Source organism: Schistocerca nitens, chromosome 3 (genome assembly GCF_023898315.1).
Source record: "Schistocerca nitens isolate TAMUIC-IGC-003100 chromosome 3, iqSchNite1.1, whole genome shotgun sequence".
Lineage (NCBI taxonomy): Eukaryota > Metazoa > Arthropoda > Insecta > Orthoptera > Acrididae > Schistocerca > Schistocerca nitens.
The window spans coordinates 936,634,755-936,658,461 of NC_064616.1; the positions used below are offsets into that span (position 1 = coordinate 936,634,755).

At 44.2% G+C, this 23,707-nt stretch overlaps 1 protein-coding gene across 7 annotated transcripts in view; it reads left to right on the plus strand.

Moving 5' to 3' along the window:
* LOC126249014 (coiled-coil domain-containing protein 177) overlaps window positions 1–23,707 on the plus strand; it is a 280,978-nt gene extending 257,271 nt beyond the window's left edge. For all 7 annotated transcript variants that reach the window (XM_049950607.1, XM_049950605.1, XM_049950608.1 and 4 more), the window contains 3 exons: window positions 5,599–5,811; window positions 6,863–7,018; window positions 23,482–23,707. In XM_049950607.1, the coding sequence (XP_049806564.1) occupies window positions 5,599–5,811; window positions 6,863–7,018; window positions 23,482–23,605 (493 nt within the window). In that variant the 3' untranslated portion in view covers window positions 23,606–23,707. The remainder of the gene's footprint in view (window positions 1–5,598; window positions 5,812–6,862; window positions 7,019–23,481) is intronic.

A 23,707-nucleotide genomic window follows, 5' to 3' on the forward strand; every position in this document is an offset into this window, starting at 1 on the left:
AGAAGATCTAGCTCTAGGATTCTGCAGTTGGCTCTGTTGAGATTGTCTAACACAGTGGAGGAGAGGGGGCAATGCCACTAGATGTACGGCATGCAACATGGATTAGTGATTAGCATCACTGGCTGGCATGCTGTGAGTTGCCCATTCAACTCTGATCATCAGTAAATATTTGTTTTGTAGTATTTATCATTTCTAGAACACTCTCAGAATCTCTTTTGTTTCTAATGTCTGTATATTCCAGGAATATTCGATATTTGTATAAATAGCAGCACTCTCCATCCAGGAGGCAGTTCTGTTCTGTCTGTGTGTTGGTGTCTGTAATAAATATAATTTCCTTGTTAAGCAGTGTACTTCATTTGTGACCCTGCTATCGAATTTGAATTTGATTGTGGTTATGATTTGAAAATAGTTAACCTTGCCTAAAAGCACTTGAAGTTCTTTTGCAGACTTGGGGACCAGCATTGTGTGTATTTCAATGAGAAACACTTTATTGAATTTGTGACTAAAGTATGTAATAGAAGGCTAGAAAAAGGAACAGTTTAGGTTTTTGTTTGTGAGTGTCACTAATTCAAGACACAAATTAGACAAATGTTCTTCATTAGTATATCCCATTATCAAAATGTCATCCAAGTAGTTTACAGTAGATGATGCGTGAAATGACCTGTCCCAAAAATCTTTGAAATATGGCAGTGCACTAGTAACTATAAATTGTAATCTATTGTACTGATAGAGGCCAAAATCCTCCTGGACTTGTTGTCTAATGGAAGTTGAAAATAAGCTTCCTTGTCGTCAATTTTTTTAAAAAGGGATTTACAAAAGAGCTCATTGGGGCGTGTTAATAAGTGTGACTCTACTTCTGCTTCTGCACTGACTGTAAGTTTAAACTTGCCACAGAAACGAAGAGGGCCAACCAGCTTTGTGCTACCACCAAAGGAGCCCCATTATCTAAAAGAGAGAGAGTTTCCACTTGTTGCTTTCCCAGTCTCTCCATTTGTAGCTTAACTTCATGTTGGAGTGGTAGCAAAATGTGACATGCTTTAAAGAATGGTGGTCTGGCCAGTGGTTTCAACACTATGTGGGTGTCAAACTTCAATGCCTTTTCTGCCTATGGTTCAAACAACAGTGCAGGCTGAGAGTGAATAATGTCTGTTACTTCACATGGTACCCGAGTTTGAATAAAATGCACAGAATAGATAAACTAAATGCCTCCACTCCTCATGTTTTCCACAGATGAGTCTGCAACCACCAGGAAAGGCAACATTAGAGTAACTTGGTTATATCTGACTGACTGTAAAGTCACCTAACAGTGGAATCTCATGATGTTGATACACACATAATTTTGATTACCCATGTTCTAATGCCAGAGCACTAATGCAAAAATATGTGGACTGATTTATCATGAAGGCAATGCACCAGTATCAAAGAGAAACCTCACCGGCACCTCCAATAAGTCTGCATTTAGCAATATATTCGTAGGCACTACTACACAATCACAGTCTGCAATATTATTAATCTGAATTGGTGAAGCACATTTCCTAATACCTGCTGCTCCTATAATATGCACTTTGCAGAAACGCTGGTGGCATTCTGCTTTGTAATGAGGGGCACTAACAGCATGCATGCAATATAAAACAGTCTGGACAGAACCCATACGACCAGTAGCTTGAAACAGTGTTGGGCAGATTCTGAGGGACAAATGCTATTATTGAGTAGAAGAATTCATAGAGGATGAAACGATTAATTTGAGCAAGGGATAACTTAACGTATATTTTTTTACTGTGTGCTTGATTTGGGGAAGGGGCAGGGGGGGGGGGGGGGAGGTCCAGTACTGTGGCCTCCTGAGAGAGGTGTTTCTGAAATTTAGCATTCTTAAAATGTTGTTTTAATGTTATTTTGCACATTCTTAAAGTGTGAATACAACATTTGTACTGGGTAAAAAATAAAGTTACGTTGTACCACATCTCAGAATCTGCAGCTCATTTGTTTTAATCGGAGGTACCAGTACACAAATCAAACACTGCTTGTGTATATAACAGAATTATACGAGGGTGAGTCAAATGAAAACCTTAAATTTGTAATAACAAATCAAAATTTCACGCCGTTATCCTGTAAGTTGGTAAGTGTGCTACAAACAGCATGCAGAATGACCTGTAGGTAGCAGCATTGTGCATATGCACACATACTGTCACAGTATCAGTATAAAGATGGCCACCCCACTTGCGACTTGCACCAGGGAGGAACAGCATTCTGTTATTTGGTTTTTGTGTAGTGAAGGTATGAAACCTATTGAAATTCATAGACAAATGAAGGTTCAGTACCGTGATGCATGTTTGTCACAGCAAAAAGTCTACAAATTGAGTAGGAAGTTCGCAAATGGTGTGACTTCAGTGGAAGATGCTCCTCGTCCAGGTCAGGCACAACGAGTTGTAATTGCACAGAACATTGCAGCAGTTGAAGCCATAGTGAAGGAAAACCGCCGAGTGACACTGAATGGCATTGCAGCATGTTTACAGATTAGTCATGGGTCAGCACACCACATTGTGCATGATGTGCTCCAGTTTCACAAAGAGTCTGCAAGATGGGTGCCACGGCAGCTGACTCTTGAAATGAGAGAATGATGTGTTGATGCTTGTGAAGAACTTCTTCGGCGCTTTGAACGAGAAGGTGATGGCTTCCTTGCAAGAATCATTACTGGGGTCGAAACCTGGGTTCACTTCCATTTTGAGTGTCTTCCTCATCCACCACACTCACCAGATCTTGCCCCAGGTGATTTCCACTGGTTTGGACCACCCAAAGACGCAATGGGAGGAAAGAAGTTCCTTTCCGATGAAGAGGTATGCCATGGGGTGTATAAGTGGTTGCGTGGACTACCAAAAGAATTTTTTCCTCGAGGAATTTATGCGCTTTGTAAGTGCTGGAGGACTTGCATTGAGCATGGTGGAGATTATGTTAAAAAGTGATACAGTTTTATACCACTTCTGCACAATAAATAATATTTAAAAAAATATTTAAGGTTTTCATTTGACTCACCCTCGTAGTATTATTAGGATGCTGTTTATTAACATAAGTTGTTCTATGTTTATGGTGAAGTTTTACCATAATTTTGACATGTCTCCCATACCTGAATCAAATAATTCAGACTACGTATGTTACGCGATTAGTAATCCGCAATTCACAAAAAAGTGTCAAACAGACTGGCAGGATGTTGCCAGGCGAGACATGTTTAATGCATTATGATCATACCTGTAGGTCTGTTGCACTGAATTTGCTCTTACCTGAATCATAGTAGAGATTTTGAAATCAGAAGAAAATGTCTGCTGTGCAGCTTGTAAGATTTCAAGAGCACATGCAATGTGTGACACTTGCAAACAGACTGCTCCTATCTGCCTCTTTAGTGGAAAAATGTTCTGAAAGTAAGGCAAAAATATGTTACAAGGGAGCCAAACTTTGCTCTAAGTAGTGCAACTGAGGATTGAGTGACAACAAAAATGCTTGCTTGTTGGTTCAGACACTTAGTATCACTTGGCTGAAAATGCAGTGCCTAACAACTCTAATGCACTTTCCAGACTTCCCGTGCATCATTGAATCATTGAAAGGTTGGAATAGCCAGCAATGCTTGTGGCTGTTTGAGTGTCGAACTCTTTCAGAAAGCTTACCAAGTTTTGATGTAATTGAGGTGCTGCCACAGTTCATAAAAATTTGACAGTGTGCCTTAATACAAAAGTAGCCTCCTTGTTGCCAATTTTGTGACTCTCTGTTCTGCGGTAACAGTAATAAATACTCTATAACATGAAACAAAAGTCAATAAGTTCACAATAAAATAAAATAACTGTCCTGAGCCGCAAACAAATTAAGGAAGTCATACAACTAACTCACTGTGCACACAATTGGAACTGAATACAGGCTAGTTGTCAGAAAGTGACACAGGTGTGGTGAAAACCAACGCAGTAGTTCCTAACTTGGCTGAATAAGTGTATCAGTCAGTAGGCATCAAAGCATAACTTTATTGTAACAGTGTCACATGCAGCAGTAGTTGACTCGCACAACAGTAAGAGCAGTCCAATTCATTATTTGGCAGAGTCCATAAACATAGTGTCAATTAAGATTAGAACATGGTGACGGCAAACTCACAGAAAATGAGACCAAGCTCATGGCTTTCTGGACTTAGATAAGCTAGCTAGCTGGCCTCCTATGATCGAGAGGCCGGGGTACTCTGTTTCCCTCGCTGGTGGCGCCCTTGCCAGACATAGATGTAATGACACGTGTTGATAATTCTGTGTCTTCCATCAATATATCCGGCGGTGTTACAAGATTATTCCATGCAAGTTCAGTTGTGTGTACCTTTATTCAAGAGTCTACAGTATTTTTGGCACTATTACTACTCATATGGAAATTGTATTTCTGTTATTTGTCCATATATGTCAGTATAGTAGGTAGTGTAATATATATTAAAATAAAAAAATAATGCTTTGATAATAGCTCTGTAAGTAGCAGTGGCAGTTTGCAGGAGTTTTGCGAATTTCTACTTTTTACAAAGTATAAATCTTTATTTAGTTTTTTCTTGTCCTGGCTGATGGTACGCAGTTTTATGTAAAAGTCAATAAATAATAGTTTCAAATAAAATCTGTTAAACCATACTTTTGAAAATAGCTTCTTATATGTGGGCAAAGATAGCCAATGCTAATATGAGGCGAATGTATGAATCAATGAATATTTTTTGGGATGGTAGTGCACATCATGGCATGTTCATCCCTTCCAAAAACACCAAACTTTATCATACCAAACCATTTGTAAAGCATACTGAACATTAACAGGTGGCTTCAATGGGAAACACAATATTTTTTAATAATTCACCAAATTATTTTGAGCCCTTTCTTCCACAAATCTTTTGTTTTATTTTTATTATTTATTTATTTATTTCATTTTGAGACACACAAAATTCAGCAGATCTCCAAAATCTAGAAAGGAATCTTAACTTTTATTGTGGTACTTGACTTACTTTCCAGCAATATGTTACAACTGTACTTCCAGGAAAATGCATTAAACTGTTATCCAACACGCTTCTCGTATTGTTACAACATTAACTGCTTTGAAAACTACATGTAATCATCACAACTTACAAGACAAGTTGTTACACACTTTTCTTTGTCAAGTGACGTGAACTTGCTAACTGTGATCACACACACTGCAAGTATTGACTAGGCATCAGATTGTTGCTGTGTCTTTAATCTCTCATGTAATAACAGAGATATTATACCCTGTATTGACTAGGCATCAGATTGTTGCTGTGTATTTAATCTCTCATGCAATAACAGAGATATTATAACCTGTGCTAACATCTGTACTGCCTTCTTGGTCACATGTGGTATGAACTATCTGTAGTGTTTTACATACAGTGTTACTGTACCATATACTATGTACATAATAACAACAATTTCTAATTTGTCCCACATTATGTTAAGGTTTATGCATTAAAGTAAATTAGTCAGCAAACTTGAAAAATGAAAATAATGGAATAAATTAACATTTTATGAACTTTTTTGTTCCTCTGATTATCTTTAAGAACTGCAAAATGAAAATAGTCTTTTTCTTTTACAGTTTAGAAAGAGCTATAAAATTCCAACAAGTTCGCCAGTTGCACGATGACTTAGAACGTGGATTTGAAAAGTGGCAGAAACAAGTGAAGACACTGCAGTGTGAAGCAACTCAAAAGGCTGAACACAGGGCAACAAGACAAGTTGAGAGCAAGAGACAGCGGGTCGAAACAGAGAATCGTGCTAGGCAGCGCCATCACACGCGACTCATGGAAAGGTACCAATTGACTGAAAGAATGATGAATATGTTATATAATTACTATTTAAATATTATACGAAAAAAGACTCACGTGGATTTTAGTTACTGTCATTTCTCTAGTTCAGGAATTTATTGAGAGGCTGCTGTTTCTTGTTATTACCAAGTGAAGACGTGTAATGGTTCAGATTAGCTACTAGCGACACATTTGAGAGGAGCAGTGTTCAAATCTCCATCTGACCAGATGTAGGTTTTCTGTGGTTCCCTACAATTAATTTGGGCAATTTCTTCCCACACCCTTGCACAATCAGACTTTCTGCTCTGTCTCTATGACCTTCTTGTCAGTGGGACATTTACCTCTACTTGTGCTTCACATTTTTTGTTTTGTGTTATTAATTTTAGAACACTCATATTTTTTTCTGGATTTGATGTTCCTGTAGGTGAATATATTTTGGACTTAACATACATTTGTTTTTTCTGGATTTGATGTTCCTGTAGGTGAATATATTTTGGACTTAACATACATCTGTTCCTCTCATTAGCATTGAGAAAAGAGGATGCTGTTAATTTTATTAAACATCTAAATAGACCAAGTCTTTCGTTATTACCACACACATATTTTATACTAGTGCTATATGAAATTAAGTAATTGATAAGAAATCAAATTATTATTGTTGTTGTTATTAATGAACATTTTTGCTATGCTCTGTGCTGCCTCTCCCATCATGTCTCTGAAGCTGTATTAAATCCAAAGGCTGGAACTGCAAGCAATACTGGCTGTGCTTAGTCAGAATTCACATGCAAAAAATAAAACTAGATAAGATCATATTGAACATACCTGTATTAACTTCTCTGGAGTTAGAATTTGACCAGCTATGACTGAAATCTGTTTAACTTCTATTCCTATGGCTTTTTAACACAGCTCCATCGTTTGCCATTTCTTATAGCTACATTACAGTTCCTATTCTCAAAAACCATAGCTTCAAACTTTGATTAAAATGATTAATTTATTTATTGCCTTGTTCTACTGATAATGTCATTTATCTACAGTCTTATTATTATTATTTTACAGAATTAACCGTGAGGATGAAGCAAGAATACAGTACATACGTGAAGTAATAGCCCGAAAGGAAGCAAAAATGAAACAGATGGCTGAGGAACGTGATCTGGCTATCAGAGAATCCAGGCGTCAGGCTCAGGCTACAGCAGATTTAAGGGAGCATTTACGGTAACTGTGTCCCAATATTCAATTTGAATGACTTTATATAATGTGTTTTGCCATGCAAGGTGTAGTAACATGGTTCACGTTTTCCGTTGCACTTCAGAGAAGACCGAGAACTGTCTCATAGGCATGCCGATGTGAACTGACTGGGCATGGCCCATGCTGCCTGAGTTGTTGTTGTTGTTGTTGTTGTTCCGCTGGCAGAGGTTGTGGCCGAATTCTCGCGTGCCCTCTGGTGGATGGTACTCTATTTGCGGCAACTACCGTCCGTGACGCGCCGTGCCGATGTGCGCCTCCCGCGATCTTTCTGGTGGCTACTGCACTCCTCCTCCTTCGGGGGGGGTGAAGCCACTGTGATCCACTGCGTCGGAAGGTGGAGCATCGTGCAGGAGTGACGACCTCCACGTCCATCGGAAGGCTGGAGTCAAGGGGATCCGCCAACCCTCGAGCCGGAACCTTCGAATACGGCTGGAAGTGACCCACACGAAGAGGCCCCCGTCGTCCCACCACCGGAACCCGGGACAGAACGGGAGACAGGCCGTCACACTCGGGATCCTGGTCCACCCCGGGAGGGTCAAGACCCAGTGGCGGGGACAATGGGGAAGGGACGACCACAGGTGAACCAGCCTGCTGAGAAACCGGGCCTGCGAGGGGGGCCAGCTCTCACTGGAGCATCGCTAATGATTGCGATGCCGGTGCTGGAGCGACTGGAGGCTGCCAAGGCTGAGAGCCATCGCAGTGCGGCGGAATCACAGGGGGGAGGGGTCGTAGCGTCCCCTGAGAAACCAACACAGGTGCCGGCAATGGGGAAGCCGGTGCCCGAGGGGTCGGAGGGTGGGGGCCCAAACGTGGACGAAGCTGATTATGGTGACGATGTACCTCCCGGTCGCCCATCTGCAAGGTATAGAGCCGGCGGCCATTTCGGCGCAGGACCACCGCCGGTATCCAACGTAGATTGTGACCAAACCCACGTGCCCAGACCAACATACCCGGTGGAAAGCCGGGTACTCCGTTTTGCGAAGACTGGCGAGGACCGGGCCGAAGGAGGTGCAGCAGAGTCCTAGGTTGGCGCCCGTGGAGGAGCCCTGCGGGGCTGCGTTCTCCCATAGGTGTGGTCCGGTATGCCGTCAGGAAAAATGTCAACGCCTCCTCCGCAGGAAATTCATGCACATACTTTTTCATCTGTGTCTTAAACGTGCGCACCATGCGCTCGGCTTCCCCATTCGATTGTGGATGAAAAGGGGGAGAGCAAATATGCCGAATACCGAAGCGCCTACAAAAATCCTGGAAGGTCTGCGACATAAACTGAGGTCCATTGTCCGAGACCAGGGTGACTGGCAGACCTTCCACAGAAAAGATTTTTGCTAGTGCCTGGATTACAACCTCTGAAGTGGTTGAGGAGCAGCGAACCACATATGGAAATCAGGAATAAGCATCAATGACAATGAGCCAAAAGCCATTGAGAAACGGGCCCGTAAAATCGATGTGAACACGTTCCCATGCCTGGGTTGCAGGCGGCCATGAAGAGAACACTGACCTGGGAGATGCCTGTTGGCTCGCACACTGGGAACAGGCAGCCACCAAGTGCTCAATTTTTCTGTCAATACTGGGCCAGTACACATGTCTGCGAGCCAAGGTTTTAGTACGGAAACACCCCAGTGCCCCTCATTTAATAACGTGAGGACTTCCCTTCGCAAACTTGCAGGAACAACCACGCGAGGAGCTGTATCATTGGTAGCCAGAAGGAGAACTCCTTCCAAGACGGAGAGGCAGTCTCGTAGAACAAAATAATTACCAAGAGGGTCCGAGGCCCGGCCTCGAGGTTGGGATGACCACCCCTGCTGAATGAGGCGAACCACTTGCCGGAGAACCGGGTCAGCTGCCGTTTCCCTGGCGACTCTAGAACTAGTGATCGGGAAGCCATCAACCGCTTCACGGGACGCCACATCCAAATGAAAACACATAATCTCCTCTCGATCGAACTTAGGATCCGGGCCCACCGGAAGACGGGAAAGAGCGTCTGCGTTGGCATGCTGTCCAGTAGGGCAAAAATGAATGTCATAATGGTACTTAGAGAGGAACAAGGCCCAGCGCTGTAGTCTGTGGGCCGCCCTATCCGGGATCTGAGAGGCGGGGCCAAATAACGATATTAATGGCTTATGGTCAGTGATTAACTGAAACTTCGTACCATACAAGAAAGGGTGAAACTTGGTAACAGCGTAGACAATGGCCAAACCCTCTTTTTCCACCTGGGAGTAATGGGCCTGTGCGGGACTAAGAGTTTTAGACGCAAACGCCAGTGGCTGCTCGGAACCATCTGAGTTGCAATGGGCCAGGACCGCCCCTACCCCATACTGCGAAGCATCTGTAGCCAGGACCAACGGCTTATGGGGGTCAAAAGTAGCCAAACACAGCGCTGACGTGAGGAGGCCTTTCAACGAGGTGAACGCTCGCTCGCATGCAGGCGACCAGTCAAAATGAACACCCTTGCGCAGAAGGCAGTACAGAGGGCGGGCGATGGTGGAAGCCCTGGGAATGAACCCGTGGTAATAGGCAATCTTGCCTAAAAAAAGCTTGTAACTCCTTCAGCGAAGCGGGCCGCTGAAGGTCGACGATACCTTGGACCAAACTTCCTAGCGGCTGGACGCCGTGCCGAGTGATTGTGTAGCCCACATACTCAATGGACGGTTGGAAGAAGTTCGACTTAAGCAGGTTGCAACGCAAGCCCACGGACCTGAATTTGAGAAAGAGGGTGCGAAGTTTGTGCAGGTGTTCCTTCGTGCTGCGGCCTGTGACAATTATGTCATCCAGGTAATTAATACAATGAGGGATTGTCGACGTGACGTGCTCAAGATAACGCTGGAATATCGCCGGGGCACTGGATATTCCGAAGGCCAACCGCTGGTATTGGTAAAGGCCAAACGGGGTGTTGACAACCGCCAGCCGTTTGGAGTCCTCATCAAGAGGTATCTGATGATAAGCCTCCGAAAGATCGATTTTCGAAAAATATTGGCCTCCCGCTACGGAGGAGAACAATTCATCAGCACGAGGCAAAGGATAGGTGTCCACCACCAATTGGGAATTAATGGTGGCCTTGAAATCGCCACAAAGACGTAATTTTCCCGAGGGTTTCCTGACAATAATGAGGGGCGAAGCCCACTCACTAGAAGAAATGGGAAGAACGACCCCTAGGGCTGTCAGCCGGTCTAGCTCTTCTTTTACCTGAGGGCGGAGAGCCAAGGGGATCTGCCTCGCGCGTAGAAAACGCGGGCGAGCCGACGCCTTCAACCTTAAGTGAGCTTCAAAGTCTGAAACCTGCCCCTGGCCCTCCTCAAAGATATCTGGAAAGTCAGAGATCAAAGATTCTAATGATTGATAGGGAACGTCTTCGGAGACCAACTGTACGGTGTCAGTGATAGAAAACCCGAAAGCTTGAAAGGCATCCAAGCCAAAAAGGTTAGCGGAGCTCACATCACTGACAACAATAAAAGTAATAGGCCGAGTGACTGATTAGTAAGTCACGTCGGTAGTGAATTGACCCAGTAGGGGAATGAACTGTTTACCATAACCGCGTAGACGCCGGTAAACTGTCGCCAACGGGGGCGACCCAAGGTCGGAGTAAGTTTGTGCATTCAACAAAGAAACCGCCGCGCCCGTATCTACTTGCAGTTGTAATCGGCGCGACCGGACCGACACCTCGATAAAGAGTTTGTGGGCCGATGCGTCGGGAGCCTGGCTCGATGAAACTTCCTGAATGCCAACGTCCATGTCCTCTGTAACTGCATCCTTCGAGTCTTTCGAGGCTGAGCGGCAAACTTTAGCAATGTGACCTTTTTTATTACATTTGCGACAAACGGCCCAACGCTGGGGGCACTCCGACTGATCGTGATGTATATAGCACGACGCACAGGACGGTAACAGGGGCCGGTGGCCGGAACTCTGTTTACGCGCCGTGCGGGAGCGGCCGTAACGGCCGGATTGTACCGCTCGCACGTCGTCCACCCTGGACACAGTGGATGCGGCCGCGCCGCCCTGAACCGCCGCGACGTCACACCACGCTTCCAGCTGTTGACCGGCAGCGTGAGAGACTTCATACGATTGAGCAATGGACAGGACTTCCTCAAGGGAAGGATCTTCTAACTGCAGGGCCCGTTGCCGGACCTCCCTATCAGGGGCCAAACGAACAATGACATCGCGCACCATAACGTGGGCATACGACTCGTGCGACTGCTCCGTGACAAAATAACACTTTCGACTAAGACCGTGCAGGGTAGCGGCCCACGCCCGGTAAGACTGATGGGGCTGTTTCTTTCATTGATAAAACTCGACCCTAGCCGCCACAACATGCATGCGGCGGCGATAATATGAAGACAGCAATGAATACAATGCGTCAAAAGACAAGGACGAGGGTTTCTGCAACGGCGCTAGCTGCCACAAAACTTGATACAGCGAGGGAGATATCCAAGACAAGAAACGAGCACGACATACCTCCACATCGGCAACATGAAACGCCTGGAAATGCTGCCGAAGGCGATGTTCATACGCGTCCCCATCCTCCGCCGTCTCGTCATACGGGGGAAAGGGAGGAGGAAACGGTGCCAGAGCAGATGGCGTGGAGATCGACGCCAGAAGCACTTGTTTCATGGTGGCCATGAACTCCTTCTGCTGCTCAACCAAAACCCGCACTAAATCCTCCATGCCGTGCATAAGCCTCGAAACCGGAACGACGACGCAACACGCGAAAGAACGACCCTACTCGTCGCCAATTGTGTAGTAACACGGTTCACGTTTTCCATCGCACTTCAGAGTAGACCGAGAACTGTCTCATAGGCATGCCCGATGTGAACTGACTGGGCACGGCCCATGCTGCCTGAGTTGTTGTTGTTGTTGTTGTTGTTGTTGCTGTTCCGCTGGTAGAGGTCGCAGCTGAATTCTCGCGTGCCCTCTGGTGGATGGGCCTCTATTTGCGGCAACTACCGTCCGTGACGCGCCGTGCCGATGTGTGCCTCCCGCCATCTTTCTGGTGGCTACTGCACAAGGTACACAACAATGGTGCTCTAATACCTTTAAAAGGATACTCATATCACTGCACAGTACTTGCAGTATACACTTTCTGTTTGAAAGTATCTAGACACTTGAATGTAATGCAGAACTGACCACCATAGTCGAGTCAGAGGAGAAAGATCCTTGACAGCTCCACTGGGCTGGGAGTGGCCATTTTGCAGGCCTGCATCAACCAAGGATGTAATACAATTTTGTAAATGTCTCTCTTTTAATGCATCATTATTGCTGGAGTTCTGTAGAGAGCTACTATTTTTACATGCAGCCATTTGCAGTTTGCAACTGAAAGCTGGCAACAGTGCTGCGAGCTGTCAGCAATGGTCTTCTTAGGCAATCTTAGGTGGCTCCATCAGTACAAATGGAGATGGGGAGTATTGTGCTGTCAGTAGAGAAGCAGTAACTGGTCAGTCAGGAAAGCTCAGTGACTTTGAATGTGGACTAGTCATTGGATTCACCTGAGCAACATATCCATTAGGGGCATTTGAACCCTTGTAAATCTGCCCAAATTAACTGTTCGTGATAAGATTGTTAAATAACACTCTTCCACTCTCTCACCCATTGATAACAGTTATTCTTCTTCTTCCACCTCTTTTTTGTTTAGTGTGTTTGGACAGGGTAAAAAAAAATTGAAACATATTTTCTTCTTCACTTCCCTTATGCTATCAAGCATTGGTGTAGCCTTGCTCTATACATTTCATCCATTCCACTTTATTCTCATACTATCTCTTCATTTCCATAATTGTTTTTCCACACCTTTGTTCCAGTTTTCTCTATTCTGTTTTAAGGTAGCTAAGTTTGTTTTACTATATTTTATATATGTAAATTTCTTTTCACACACTCCAATTCACTGAAATCTCTGCAATAAGGAACAGTATTGCATTTATATTTGAACTAGCTGAGTACCTGGCATTGCCTGGGTGTGTATTTATTCCAGTTCTATTAGTCCATCTCTTCCTTCCCCCTTTCCCTGTCCATCTCATCCATCCCCTCTCCATCCATATCCTTCTCTCCTCTCTGTCCAACTCCTCCATCTCCCAGTCTCTGTTCATCTCCTCCTGCCCCTCTTTCTGTCCATCTGAAGCTCCCATCAGTCTATCTCTTCCTGCTTCCTCTATCTCCACCTCAGTCCCTCCATCTCATCCTACACCTCTCTCTGTCCATCAAATCCTCCCCTTCTCTCTGTCCATCTACTCTGCCCTTTCTCTGTCCATTTCCCCCTCCCCATCTCTCTGTCCATCTCCTCCTTCCCCCTTTTCTGTCTGTCCATATCTTGCTCTCCCCTTCTCTCTCCACATTATCACCACCACCCACCAATAGGTGTTTACTGCTTCTTACCCCCCCAGTGTTTGTTTTTAGATAGTAAGTAGCGTGTGTACCAAATTTAGTTAAAATTGATCCATGGGTTTAGGAGTTCTTTATCTGTGGCTTTTCCCACATATGCATATGTTTCACACATATTTGTACACATATTTCACCTGTATCTCTAGTGAAGTTTGTCATGCAGGTTTGTTTTAACCCAACTCAATGTTTATGATATAGTTCCTGAATTATGTGTAGGTACATTCATTGGCATATGTGGATACTGTCTGCAAAATGTGTTGAGAATATAGTTAGTAGCAAAGAAGTGATAAATTTAAAAATCGTGTATAATGTGGCAGCTTTTCACACATTTCAGTGTTGATGACATCATGTCTTCTGAACTAGGTTTTGTACAATGACATAATTTTGCAGGTACTTTCAGTGCAGTATGAGAAAACTGTCTACAAAATATGTCATGAATATATAATAAATTAAAATGTGATGCCTGGTGCAGCAGTTTCACTGAATGAACAGCAAAAACGTAGTAAGTGATAAACTTTTTTTTTTTGTGGGGTGGGGGATGTGGACAGTGAGAAAAGGTTTAGTATAGGTTTGGAATTATGTGTAAAGTTTGTTGCGAATCACTAAGTGCTCCATTCTCAAATATTGCATGAATAAAATTTGGGTCTTTGTCTTTCACACCCACACCCACCCGGTCTTTCCAGACAGTAAGTGATGTGTGTACACAGTTTGTTTGAAATCAGTCAAGCGGTTTAGGAGGAGATGTGGAACATACATACACTATGTGATCAAAAGTATCCGGACACCCCCAAAAACATACATTTTTCTTATTAGGTGCATTGTGCTGCCACCTACTGCCAGGTCTCCATATCAGCGACCTTAGTAGTGATTAGACATCGTGAGAGAGCAGAACTGGGTGCTCCACGGAACTCATATGAACTCATGGACTTTGAACATGGTCAGGTGATTGGGTGTCACTTGTGTGAGTTCCACACTTCTAAACATCCCTAGGTACACTGTTTCCCGTGAAGTGGAAATGTGAAGGGACACATACAGCACAAAAGTGTACTGACCGACCTCGACTGTTGACTGACAGAGACCGCTGACAGTTGAAGGTGGTCATAATGTGTAATAGACAGACATCTATTCAGACCATCACACAGGAATTCCATACTGTATCAGGATCCACCGCAGGTACTATGACACTTAGGTGGGAGGTGAGAAAACTTAAATTTCATGGTTGAGCGGCTGCTCATAAGCCACATATCATGCCGGTAAGCGCCAAATGATGCCTCACTTGGTGTAAGGAGTGTAAACATTTGACAATAGAACAGTGGAAAAACGTTGTTTGTAGTGACGAATCGTGGTACACAATGTGGCGATCCGATGGCAGGGTGTGGGTATGGCGAATGCCTGGTGAACATCATCTGCCAGCGTGTGTAGTGCTAACAGTAAAATTCGGAGGCAGTGGTGTTATGGTGTGGTCATGTTTTTCATGGAGGGGGTTGCACCCCTTGTTGTTTTGCATGGCACTATCACAGCACAGGCCTACATTGATGTTATAAGCACCTTCTTGCTTCCTACTGTTGAAGAGCAATTCTGGGATGGCGATTGCATCTTTCTACATGGTCGAGCACCTGTTCATAATGCACGGCCTGTGGCGGAGTGGTTACACAACAGTAACATCCCTGTAATGGACTGGCCTGAACAGAGTCCTGACCTGACTCCTATAGAACACCTTTGGGATGTTTTGGAATGCTGACTTCATGCCAGGCCTCACCGACCAACATCGATACCTCTCCTCAGTACAGCACTCTGTGAAGAATGGGCTGCCATTCCTCAAGAAACCTTCCAGCACCTGATTTAACGTATGCCTGCGAGACTGGAAGCTGTCATCAAGGCTAAGGGAGGGCTAACACCATATTGAATTCCAGCATTACTGATGGAGGGCACCATGAATTTGTAAGTCATTTTCAGCCAGGTGTCCAGATACTTTTGATCGCATAGTGTACATACATACATACATTTTTAATAATGTAGATAAAGTTCTGGCAGAGAATTATGAATTATTTAGGAATAGAGGAGTCAACTCACCAAAAGGCAGAAGCACTGCATCATGGATAGGTACACAAACACAAGGTACAGAGCTTGGCTAGCTTTCAGAATGCACTTGCAGGCTTGTAGGAAAAAAACACACACACACACACACACACACACACACACACACACACACATTCATGTGCACATGCCTGTCTCTCTATATTGTGCTCAGTCGACTGCCAGCTCTTTCCTGGACCATGGTGAGTGTACTGGGCATGAGATATGAGCACACAACTAGCTGATGTGGGGACACATATTGGGCGGGGCTTCCAGCGCATACACCCCCCCCCCCCCTGCCCCTCCACACACACACACACACACACACACACACACACACTATAATGGGTGGGGTATAGAGGGTGCAGGTTACCTTATATTTATGCCACGAAGATGGGGGCCAGAAAGTTACCTCAGGTTTAGGCCAGGAAGGTTATGGGAGTGAAGGATGTGCTGTAAGAGTGATAGCTGTCCCATGTGCGCAGCTCATAAATGAGGTGGTGGTTGGGAGGATCCAAATGGCATGGGTTGTGAAGTCTTCAATGTTGTGCTCTGCTGCATGTCGTGCCGCTGAGTGTTCCTCCTCGGTTTTGGCAACAGTTTGGCAGTGGCCATTCATTCGAGTGGACAACTGATTGGTTGTCATACCAATGAAAAACACAATGCAGTGGTTACAGCAGAGCTGCTATATAACATGTCTGCTTTCATAGGTGGCATGGCCCTTGATGAGGTAGAGGATAAGCTTCTGATGGGACTAGAGTAGTTGGTGCTGGGCGGATGGATTGGCCAAGTCTTGCATCTGTGTCTTCCACGGGGTATGATCCCTGTGGCAGGAGATCGGGGGTGGGAGTGGCGTATGGATGGGTTAGGATAGTGTGGAGGTTGGTGGATGGCAGAAGGGAGGGGTTGGAAGTATTTTGGGTAGGATGTCCCTCATTTGAGGGCATGATGATAGATAATGAAAGCCCTGCGAGAGGATGCGGTTCTGTCGTTCCAGTCCAGATGGTACTGGATGACAAGGGGGCACTTCTTTGTGATTGATTCTTGGGATGTATGTGAGGATCAGGTGTGTGTGAAGATTGGCATGGGAGAACTGTTTATGAATCAGGTCTGGAGGGTATTGCCTGTTTGTTAAGGCCTTTGTGAAACTTTCAGCATACTGCGGGAGGGAGTTGTCATCACTGCAAATGCATCTACCAGGCATGGCCAGGCTATATGGAAGGGATTTTTTGGTGTGGAAGGTGTGGCAGCTGTCAAAGTCAGGTATGATGTGGACTGAGGTATGGACAGAGCCATCTGAGAGGAGATCAACATTTAGGAAGGTGGTACGATGAGTGGAGGAGGGCCAGGTAAAGTGGATGGGAGAGAAGGTGCTCAGGTTGTGGAGGAATGAGGAGAAGGTATCTGGACCTTGGGTCCAGATTATAAAGATGTCATCAATAGACCTGAACCAGACCAAGGGTTTGGGGTTTTGATTGGTTGGTTGGTTGATTTGGGGGGAGGGGACCAAACAGCAAGGTCATTGGTCCCATCTAATTAGGGAGGGATGGGGAAAGAAGTCATCGGCCATGCCCTTTTGAAGGAACCATCCCAGAATTTGCCTGTAGCAACTTATGTAAATCACAGAAAACCTAAATCAGGATTGCCGGATGCAGGTTTGAACTTTTGTCCTCCCAAAAGTGAGTACAGCATGCTAACCAGTGCATCACCTTTCTCAGTGGGGGTTATAGGAAGCTAGGAATGTTTTCTGTAGGAGGCCCATGAAGAGGTTATCATAGGAGGGTGCCCATGGCTGTGCCATGAATTTGATTGTATACCTTCCCCTCAAAGGTGAAGTAGTTATGGGTTAGTATGTAGCTGGTTACGTGTATGGGCATGAAGTGCTGGGTCTAGAATCTACAGGGCGATGGGAAAGATAGTGTTCAATCCCAGCAATGCTATGGGCATGAGGGATATTGGTGTATAGGTAGGTTGCATCAACAAGTGACAATTAGGGATCTGGGAGGTAAGGGTATGGGTATGGTGGAGAACCAGTGCAGGAAGTGTTTGGTATCTTTAATGTGGGAGGCTAGGTTTTGTTCAAAATCTACCCTCCCACATTAAAGATACCAATCACTTCCTGCACTGGCCATCCCAACAACCTTACCTCCCGGATCCCTAATTGTCGCTGTTGTTGAAACCTCCCTATACAGCTACATCCCTCATGCCCATGGCCTTGCCTTGATTGAACACTAACTTCCCCATCACCCTGCAGATTACAGATCCACCACATCATTCCTTGTACATGTAACCAACTACATCCTAAACCGTAACTACTCCTCCTTCAAAGAGAAGCATACAAACAAATTCGTGGTACAGCCATGGGCACCCGCATAGCACCTCCTATGCCAACCTCTACATGGGCCTCCTACAGGAAACATTCCTAGCTTCCCAAAACCCAAACCCCTGGTCTGTCTCAGGGTTATTGATGACATCTTTATAACCTGAACCCAAGGCCTGGATACCTTATCCTCATTCCTCCAGTACCTCAACACCTTCTTTCTCATTCACTTCACCTGGTCCTCCTCCATCCATTGTGCCACCTTCCTAAATGTTGATCTTCTCCTCTCAGATGGCACTGTCCACACCTTGGTCCACATCATACCCACCAATCACCAACAGTACCTGCACTTTGACAGCTGCCATCCATTCCACACCAAAAAATCCCTTTCATGCAGCCTGGCTAATCCTGGTAGATGAATGTGCAGTGATGAGAACTCACTCACACAGTAGGCTGAAGGTTTCAAAAAGGCCTTAACTGACATGCAATACCCTCCAGACCTGATTCACAACAGATCTCCCACGCCATATCCTCACACACACCTGATCCTCACATACATCCCAAGAATCAATCGCAAAGGAGTGCTCCCTTGTCATCCATTACTACCCCGGACTGGAATGACTGAACCACATCGTCTGTCAGGGCTTTCATAATCTATCATCATGCCCTGAAATGAGGGACATCCTACCCAAGATACTTCCAATCCCTCCCAAAGTAGTGTTCTGCCATCCACACAATCTCCACAATATCCTAGTCCATCCCTATGCCACTCCCACCCCAAATCCCCTGCCACAGGGATCACATCCCTGTGGAAGACCCAGATGCAAGATTTGCCCAATCCACCCACCCAGCACCAACTACTCTAGTCCCCTCACGAGCTCATCATACCCAATCAGGGACCTGGTCCCCCTGTGAAAGCAGACATGTTATATACCAGCTGTGCTGCAACAATTGCTCTGTGTTTTAGATTGGTATGACAACCAACCAGCTGTCAACTTGAATAAATGGCCACACCGCCAAACTGTTGCCAAAAACAAGATGGACCACCTAGTGGCACAACATGCAGTTGAACACAACATTGGAGATTTCATTGGCTGCTTCACAACCCATGCCATCTGGATCCTCCCAACCACCATGAGCTTATGGGAGCTATCACCCTTCCAGCACATCCTTTGCTCCCATATCCTTCCTGGCCTAAACCTGAGGTAACTTGCTGCCCCCATCCCCCCACCTAATAGTGTGTGTGTGTGTTTTTTGTACACCATCCCCTGCCCCAGGAGCCCCGTCCAATATGTGTCTCGCATCAGCTAGTTGTGTGCTCGTATCTCGTAGCCTACTCTAAAAATCCCGTGCCCAACTGTCTGCCACCTGCCCCCATACCTGCACCCACTCTCCCACAAGCCACTAGACACTTTCCCTCAACCCCCCCCCCCCCCTGCCTCCTGCCTCTCTCCATCCCTCACCCCACACACCCATCTCACCCCCCTTACTGTCTGTAAAGAATCACTATGGTGGTAAGAATCACCTTCCTATCAAAGCGGTGGTTGTGGGTGTGAAAAAGAAGTGTATTGCAACAAACTTTAGACATAATTACAAACGTATACAAAACCTTTTCTCGCTGACAACCCCCCCCCCTCCCCGCCCACAAAAAAGTTAACAACTTACGACATTCTCGCTGTTCATGCAGTGAAACTGCTGCATATGATATGATGTTTTAATTTAGTACTTATTTACTACTAAGTGTATTCATGACATATTTTGTAGACAGTTTTCACATGTAGCACTGAAAGTACCAGCAAAATTGTCATTGTAGGAAACATAGTTCAGAAGACACCAGCCCTGCCCCAAAGACCCTTGCCCAGTTTGTGTTCCCACATCAGCTAGTTGTGTGCTGTTATGTCATACCCTAGTCTACGAAATCGTGCGCCCTGCCACCTGCAACCTGACTTCTCTATCTGCACCCCTAACTAGCCCACAGACAGCTCCCCACTATCCCACGAGCTGGTACACACTTGCCCCCAACCCCCTCCCTGCCTTCTGCCTCTCTCTGTCCTTCACCCCACAGCCCCATCTCAACCCAGTACACTCACCATGGGCCAGGAAAGAGCTGGGAGTCAACTGACCATAATGTAGGGAGACATGCCTGCGCGCATGAGCGTGTGTGTGTGTGTGTGTGTGTGTGTGTGTGTGTGTGTGTGTGTGTGTGTGTGTCATGCATGAGCATGTTTTTCCTACAAGTTTGAAAATTGAAATGCATTCCAAAAGCTAGCCAAGCTCTTGTACCTTGTGTTTGTGTACCTATCGACGACGCAGTGCTTCTTCATTTCGATGAATCATCTCCTTTACTCCTAAATAATTTGTAATACATACTTTTTTGTACTATTTATGGATTCACCATGTGACTTGTCTTTAACAAGCACATGTTCAATCATTTTTCTCATACTGTATGTGATCTCAGACAATGATACAAACTTTTAAATATGTATAATGAATATTTTAAGTCCTAAATATCTATGCTTTTTTAATATGTTACGCACTTAGTTCGGCTGAACCAGCTCTCGGTTTAAGCTCGCACTTTTTTATGTAGAGGGCCTTTTTGGTTAATCAATGTTTATTTAAGAAAATGTCAGGTTCTGTCCTTTCCATTATAGCCTTATTCTTCTCATAAAGGTGTATTTATTTTTCAAGATGGTAGTAATTTATAAAGAGTAAAAATGAAAAAGTCATGTTCAGAAATACTCTTCACTCATTGTTTAACTATGTTAGCCGTACTCTTACCTCTGTGCTACTACTTGGTTGTCACACATACCAAGTGTGCCTGCAAGTCCTAGCGCCCTTACATGGGGCAAAACACTGTCTTTTTTGTGCACTCTTTCCTACTTTTTTGGTAACTTCTGACCCTTTGTTTTCCTTGAGAATGTTTTAGTACTATCAGCCCTTTGTTAGCTCTCCTGTCATTGCTTTATACATTGTACTTCCCCCCCCCCCCCCCCAAACTACTCATTCACTCAGATTAACTGTTGTTTTTATGTGAATAGTGCATTGCAAATAGTTTGTATTTTACCATCTACTACTAATGTTGCACAAATTACATCATTTCTCAACTGAGTCTTGCCATCTGGCGACAGGCTCCATGAGCTATTATTTGTGAAGCTGTTTATTGTAACCTGAACACTGGACGCAATGTGGTGTATATTCTTTTCCTATCATATTTTTAGGTTTACATTTAAATTTTTCTTTTATTATTTATATTTTAGTATAAGTTTGTTCAACTGGTTCCATTGTCACAATAAAGTGATACTGTCCTCTGATGGCAAATGTTTTCAGTTAAGCTTTGTAACATGATTCTGCTATCAGGTAAGTTCTGGTAGTGACGAGTGATGCACATAGTTCCACACTCTACACAGAGGCTCTGTTCATATTTTGTTATGTCTGTTCCTGCATTTTATGTAACACCTTTTGTAAAATTTATTCTGAGTGATATGCTGTTAATTATACAGGGTGATTATAGTTAAAGTGAAACTTTCAAACCGGTGTGGAAATAACACCACTTGTCAGAATGACGTCAAATTGCAATAGAATGTTACTGGAGTAGGGGGAAAATGTATGACAGAAGAAAAATAAATAGTTACAAAATGTAGCAATAGATGGCGCTGTAAGCATCATAATTTAATAATGGTCGACTACAAATGACAAATGAATCGTAAAACAATGCCTAAGGTGTATGTTTGATGTTAAACAAACTGTACTACTCAGTGTGCATGGGTATACACGTGTGATACTGTTAGTTACATAAGCCCATTCACCACAGAAAGGTCATACCACATCGAATGGGAAAAATTGGTTTTTAATTGTCCTGAGGCCAAAAACCACATAAAAAGCATAACTCACATCAGTCTTTAACTGTCCTGAAGCCAAAAACCGCATAAAAAGCATCAATCAAAATCAAATCGGATTATTAATTTCTATGTGACTGATGCAAAATATGTTCAATATGCTGTCCACCGTTTTCTGCAGCAAGTTGTAATCGAGAAACGGCATACGGCATATTCCACAACTGATCGAAGTGTTTCCAGGGTCACATTCAGAATGTGTTGCGCAATGCACGCTTTCAATGCAGCTAAGTTTGCAATCAGAACACTGAACACAATACATTCCAGATAGCCCCACAGCCAAAAGTCACCCGGATTAATATCAGGTGATCAGGACGGCCAGGCTGTAAGGAAATGGTGACTGATAATTCTAGCATTTCTGGAATGGCACTTCAGCAGTTGCTTAACTGGATTTGCAATGTGCGTAGGTACGCTATCTTATCTTGCATAAAAATGATCCCATCCACATATACACTCTGTTGGAAAGTTGGAATGATGTGGTTGCGCAAAAGACACTCGTAGCGCTTACCAGTGATAGTACAAGTGACAGGACCGGAAGCATCTGCCTCTTCGAAAAAATATGGCCCAATGATAAATGATGCCGTAAACCCGCACCACACAGTGACCTTTTCAGGATGAAGTGGTACTGGTTGATTTGCGTGTGGATTTTCCGTTGCCTAAATTTGACAGTTCTGTGTATTGGCATATCCTGTCAGATGGAAGTGGGCTTTTTCTGTCCACAAAATCTTCCACGGCCAATCATTGTTCACTTCCAAGCGAGCGAGAAAGTCTAAAGCAAAGGTCTCTCTTGCTGACAGGTCAACAGGAAGCAACTTGTGCACATGGGTAATTTTGAACGGATATCAAAGAAGGGTGTTTCCTAGGATTTTATGCATCATGCTCATGGGTATGTCCAATGTTCGAGCAATTCTCTGTGCATTACACTTTTGCACAGCACCACTCGTCTCCTCCTGCACTGCTTCCACTGACTTCAAATCAATTCGTTTCCTCCCTCTACCAGGTTGCTCACCAAAAGAGCCTGTCTTTTTCGAATTTCTGAATCATTTTCTCCAGACCCACAGCAGTCATATGACTAACACCTTTTCTCAAACCCTTCCATGTCCAGAACTTCTGCAGAATGATGTGCACACTGTCATCATTCTTGTAATACAGCTTTACAGCAGAGCGTGATCCTGCCTGGAGACAGTCATGGCAAACATCGCAGATGTGGAAGGAGGAAAATCCATGTACCTGGTGTGTTTATACCAACTTCAATGAGTTGTGTGCATGACAGGTGCTTTCATTTACATATTCTGACACATACAGTGCCATGTATTGATCAGATTTCACACTATTTTTTTCTTCTGCCATATTTTTTCTCCCTTCTTCGATAATATTACATTTCAATTTGGTGTCATTATGACCAGTGGTATTTTATCTACAGCGTTTTGAAAGTTTAACTTTAATTATAATCACCATGTAGTTGGGGTTATGTTTCCATTCTTCCTCAATAGGTATTTCTGATGATGAGCAGAGCCCAAAACATTTCAATAGATCACTTCTGAGCAGCAAAGTGAATACTTATTTTAGTGACCTATTCAGCAGTGGCTAACGATTCATGTTTACATAATGTTCTCATGGCTCCTACTCGACTTCATGTTGCATCTTACGTAAACATGATGCAAACATCAGCTGTATTCAGAATCTTAATGGGACATGCATTCCAAAGTACCATTTACTATAGAGCGAACATTGTATTTGGTACTATGGACTGATCAACATGCTTGTGTATGTTGCAGGTGTACACTGTCTCCAGAAACATTTGACAGGAAAGTAGCTCGAGTAACACTGGAAGCTCGTGTGACTGCCAGACCACCAACAGCCAGTCCACCTCTCACACGCTCACATATATTCCTTGGATGATATTTGTTGTGTAGTTTTATTGATCTGTTGTCAAATTGAACCAGAGCTTTTTACATGCTGTATGCAAATGGCTTAATTAAAATGTGCTATATTTACATGAAA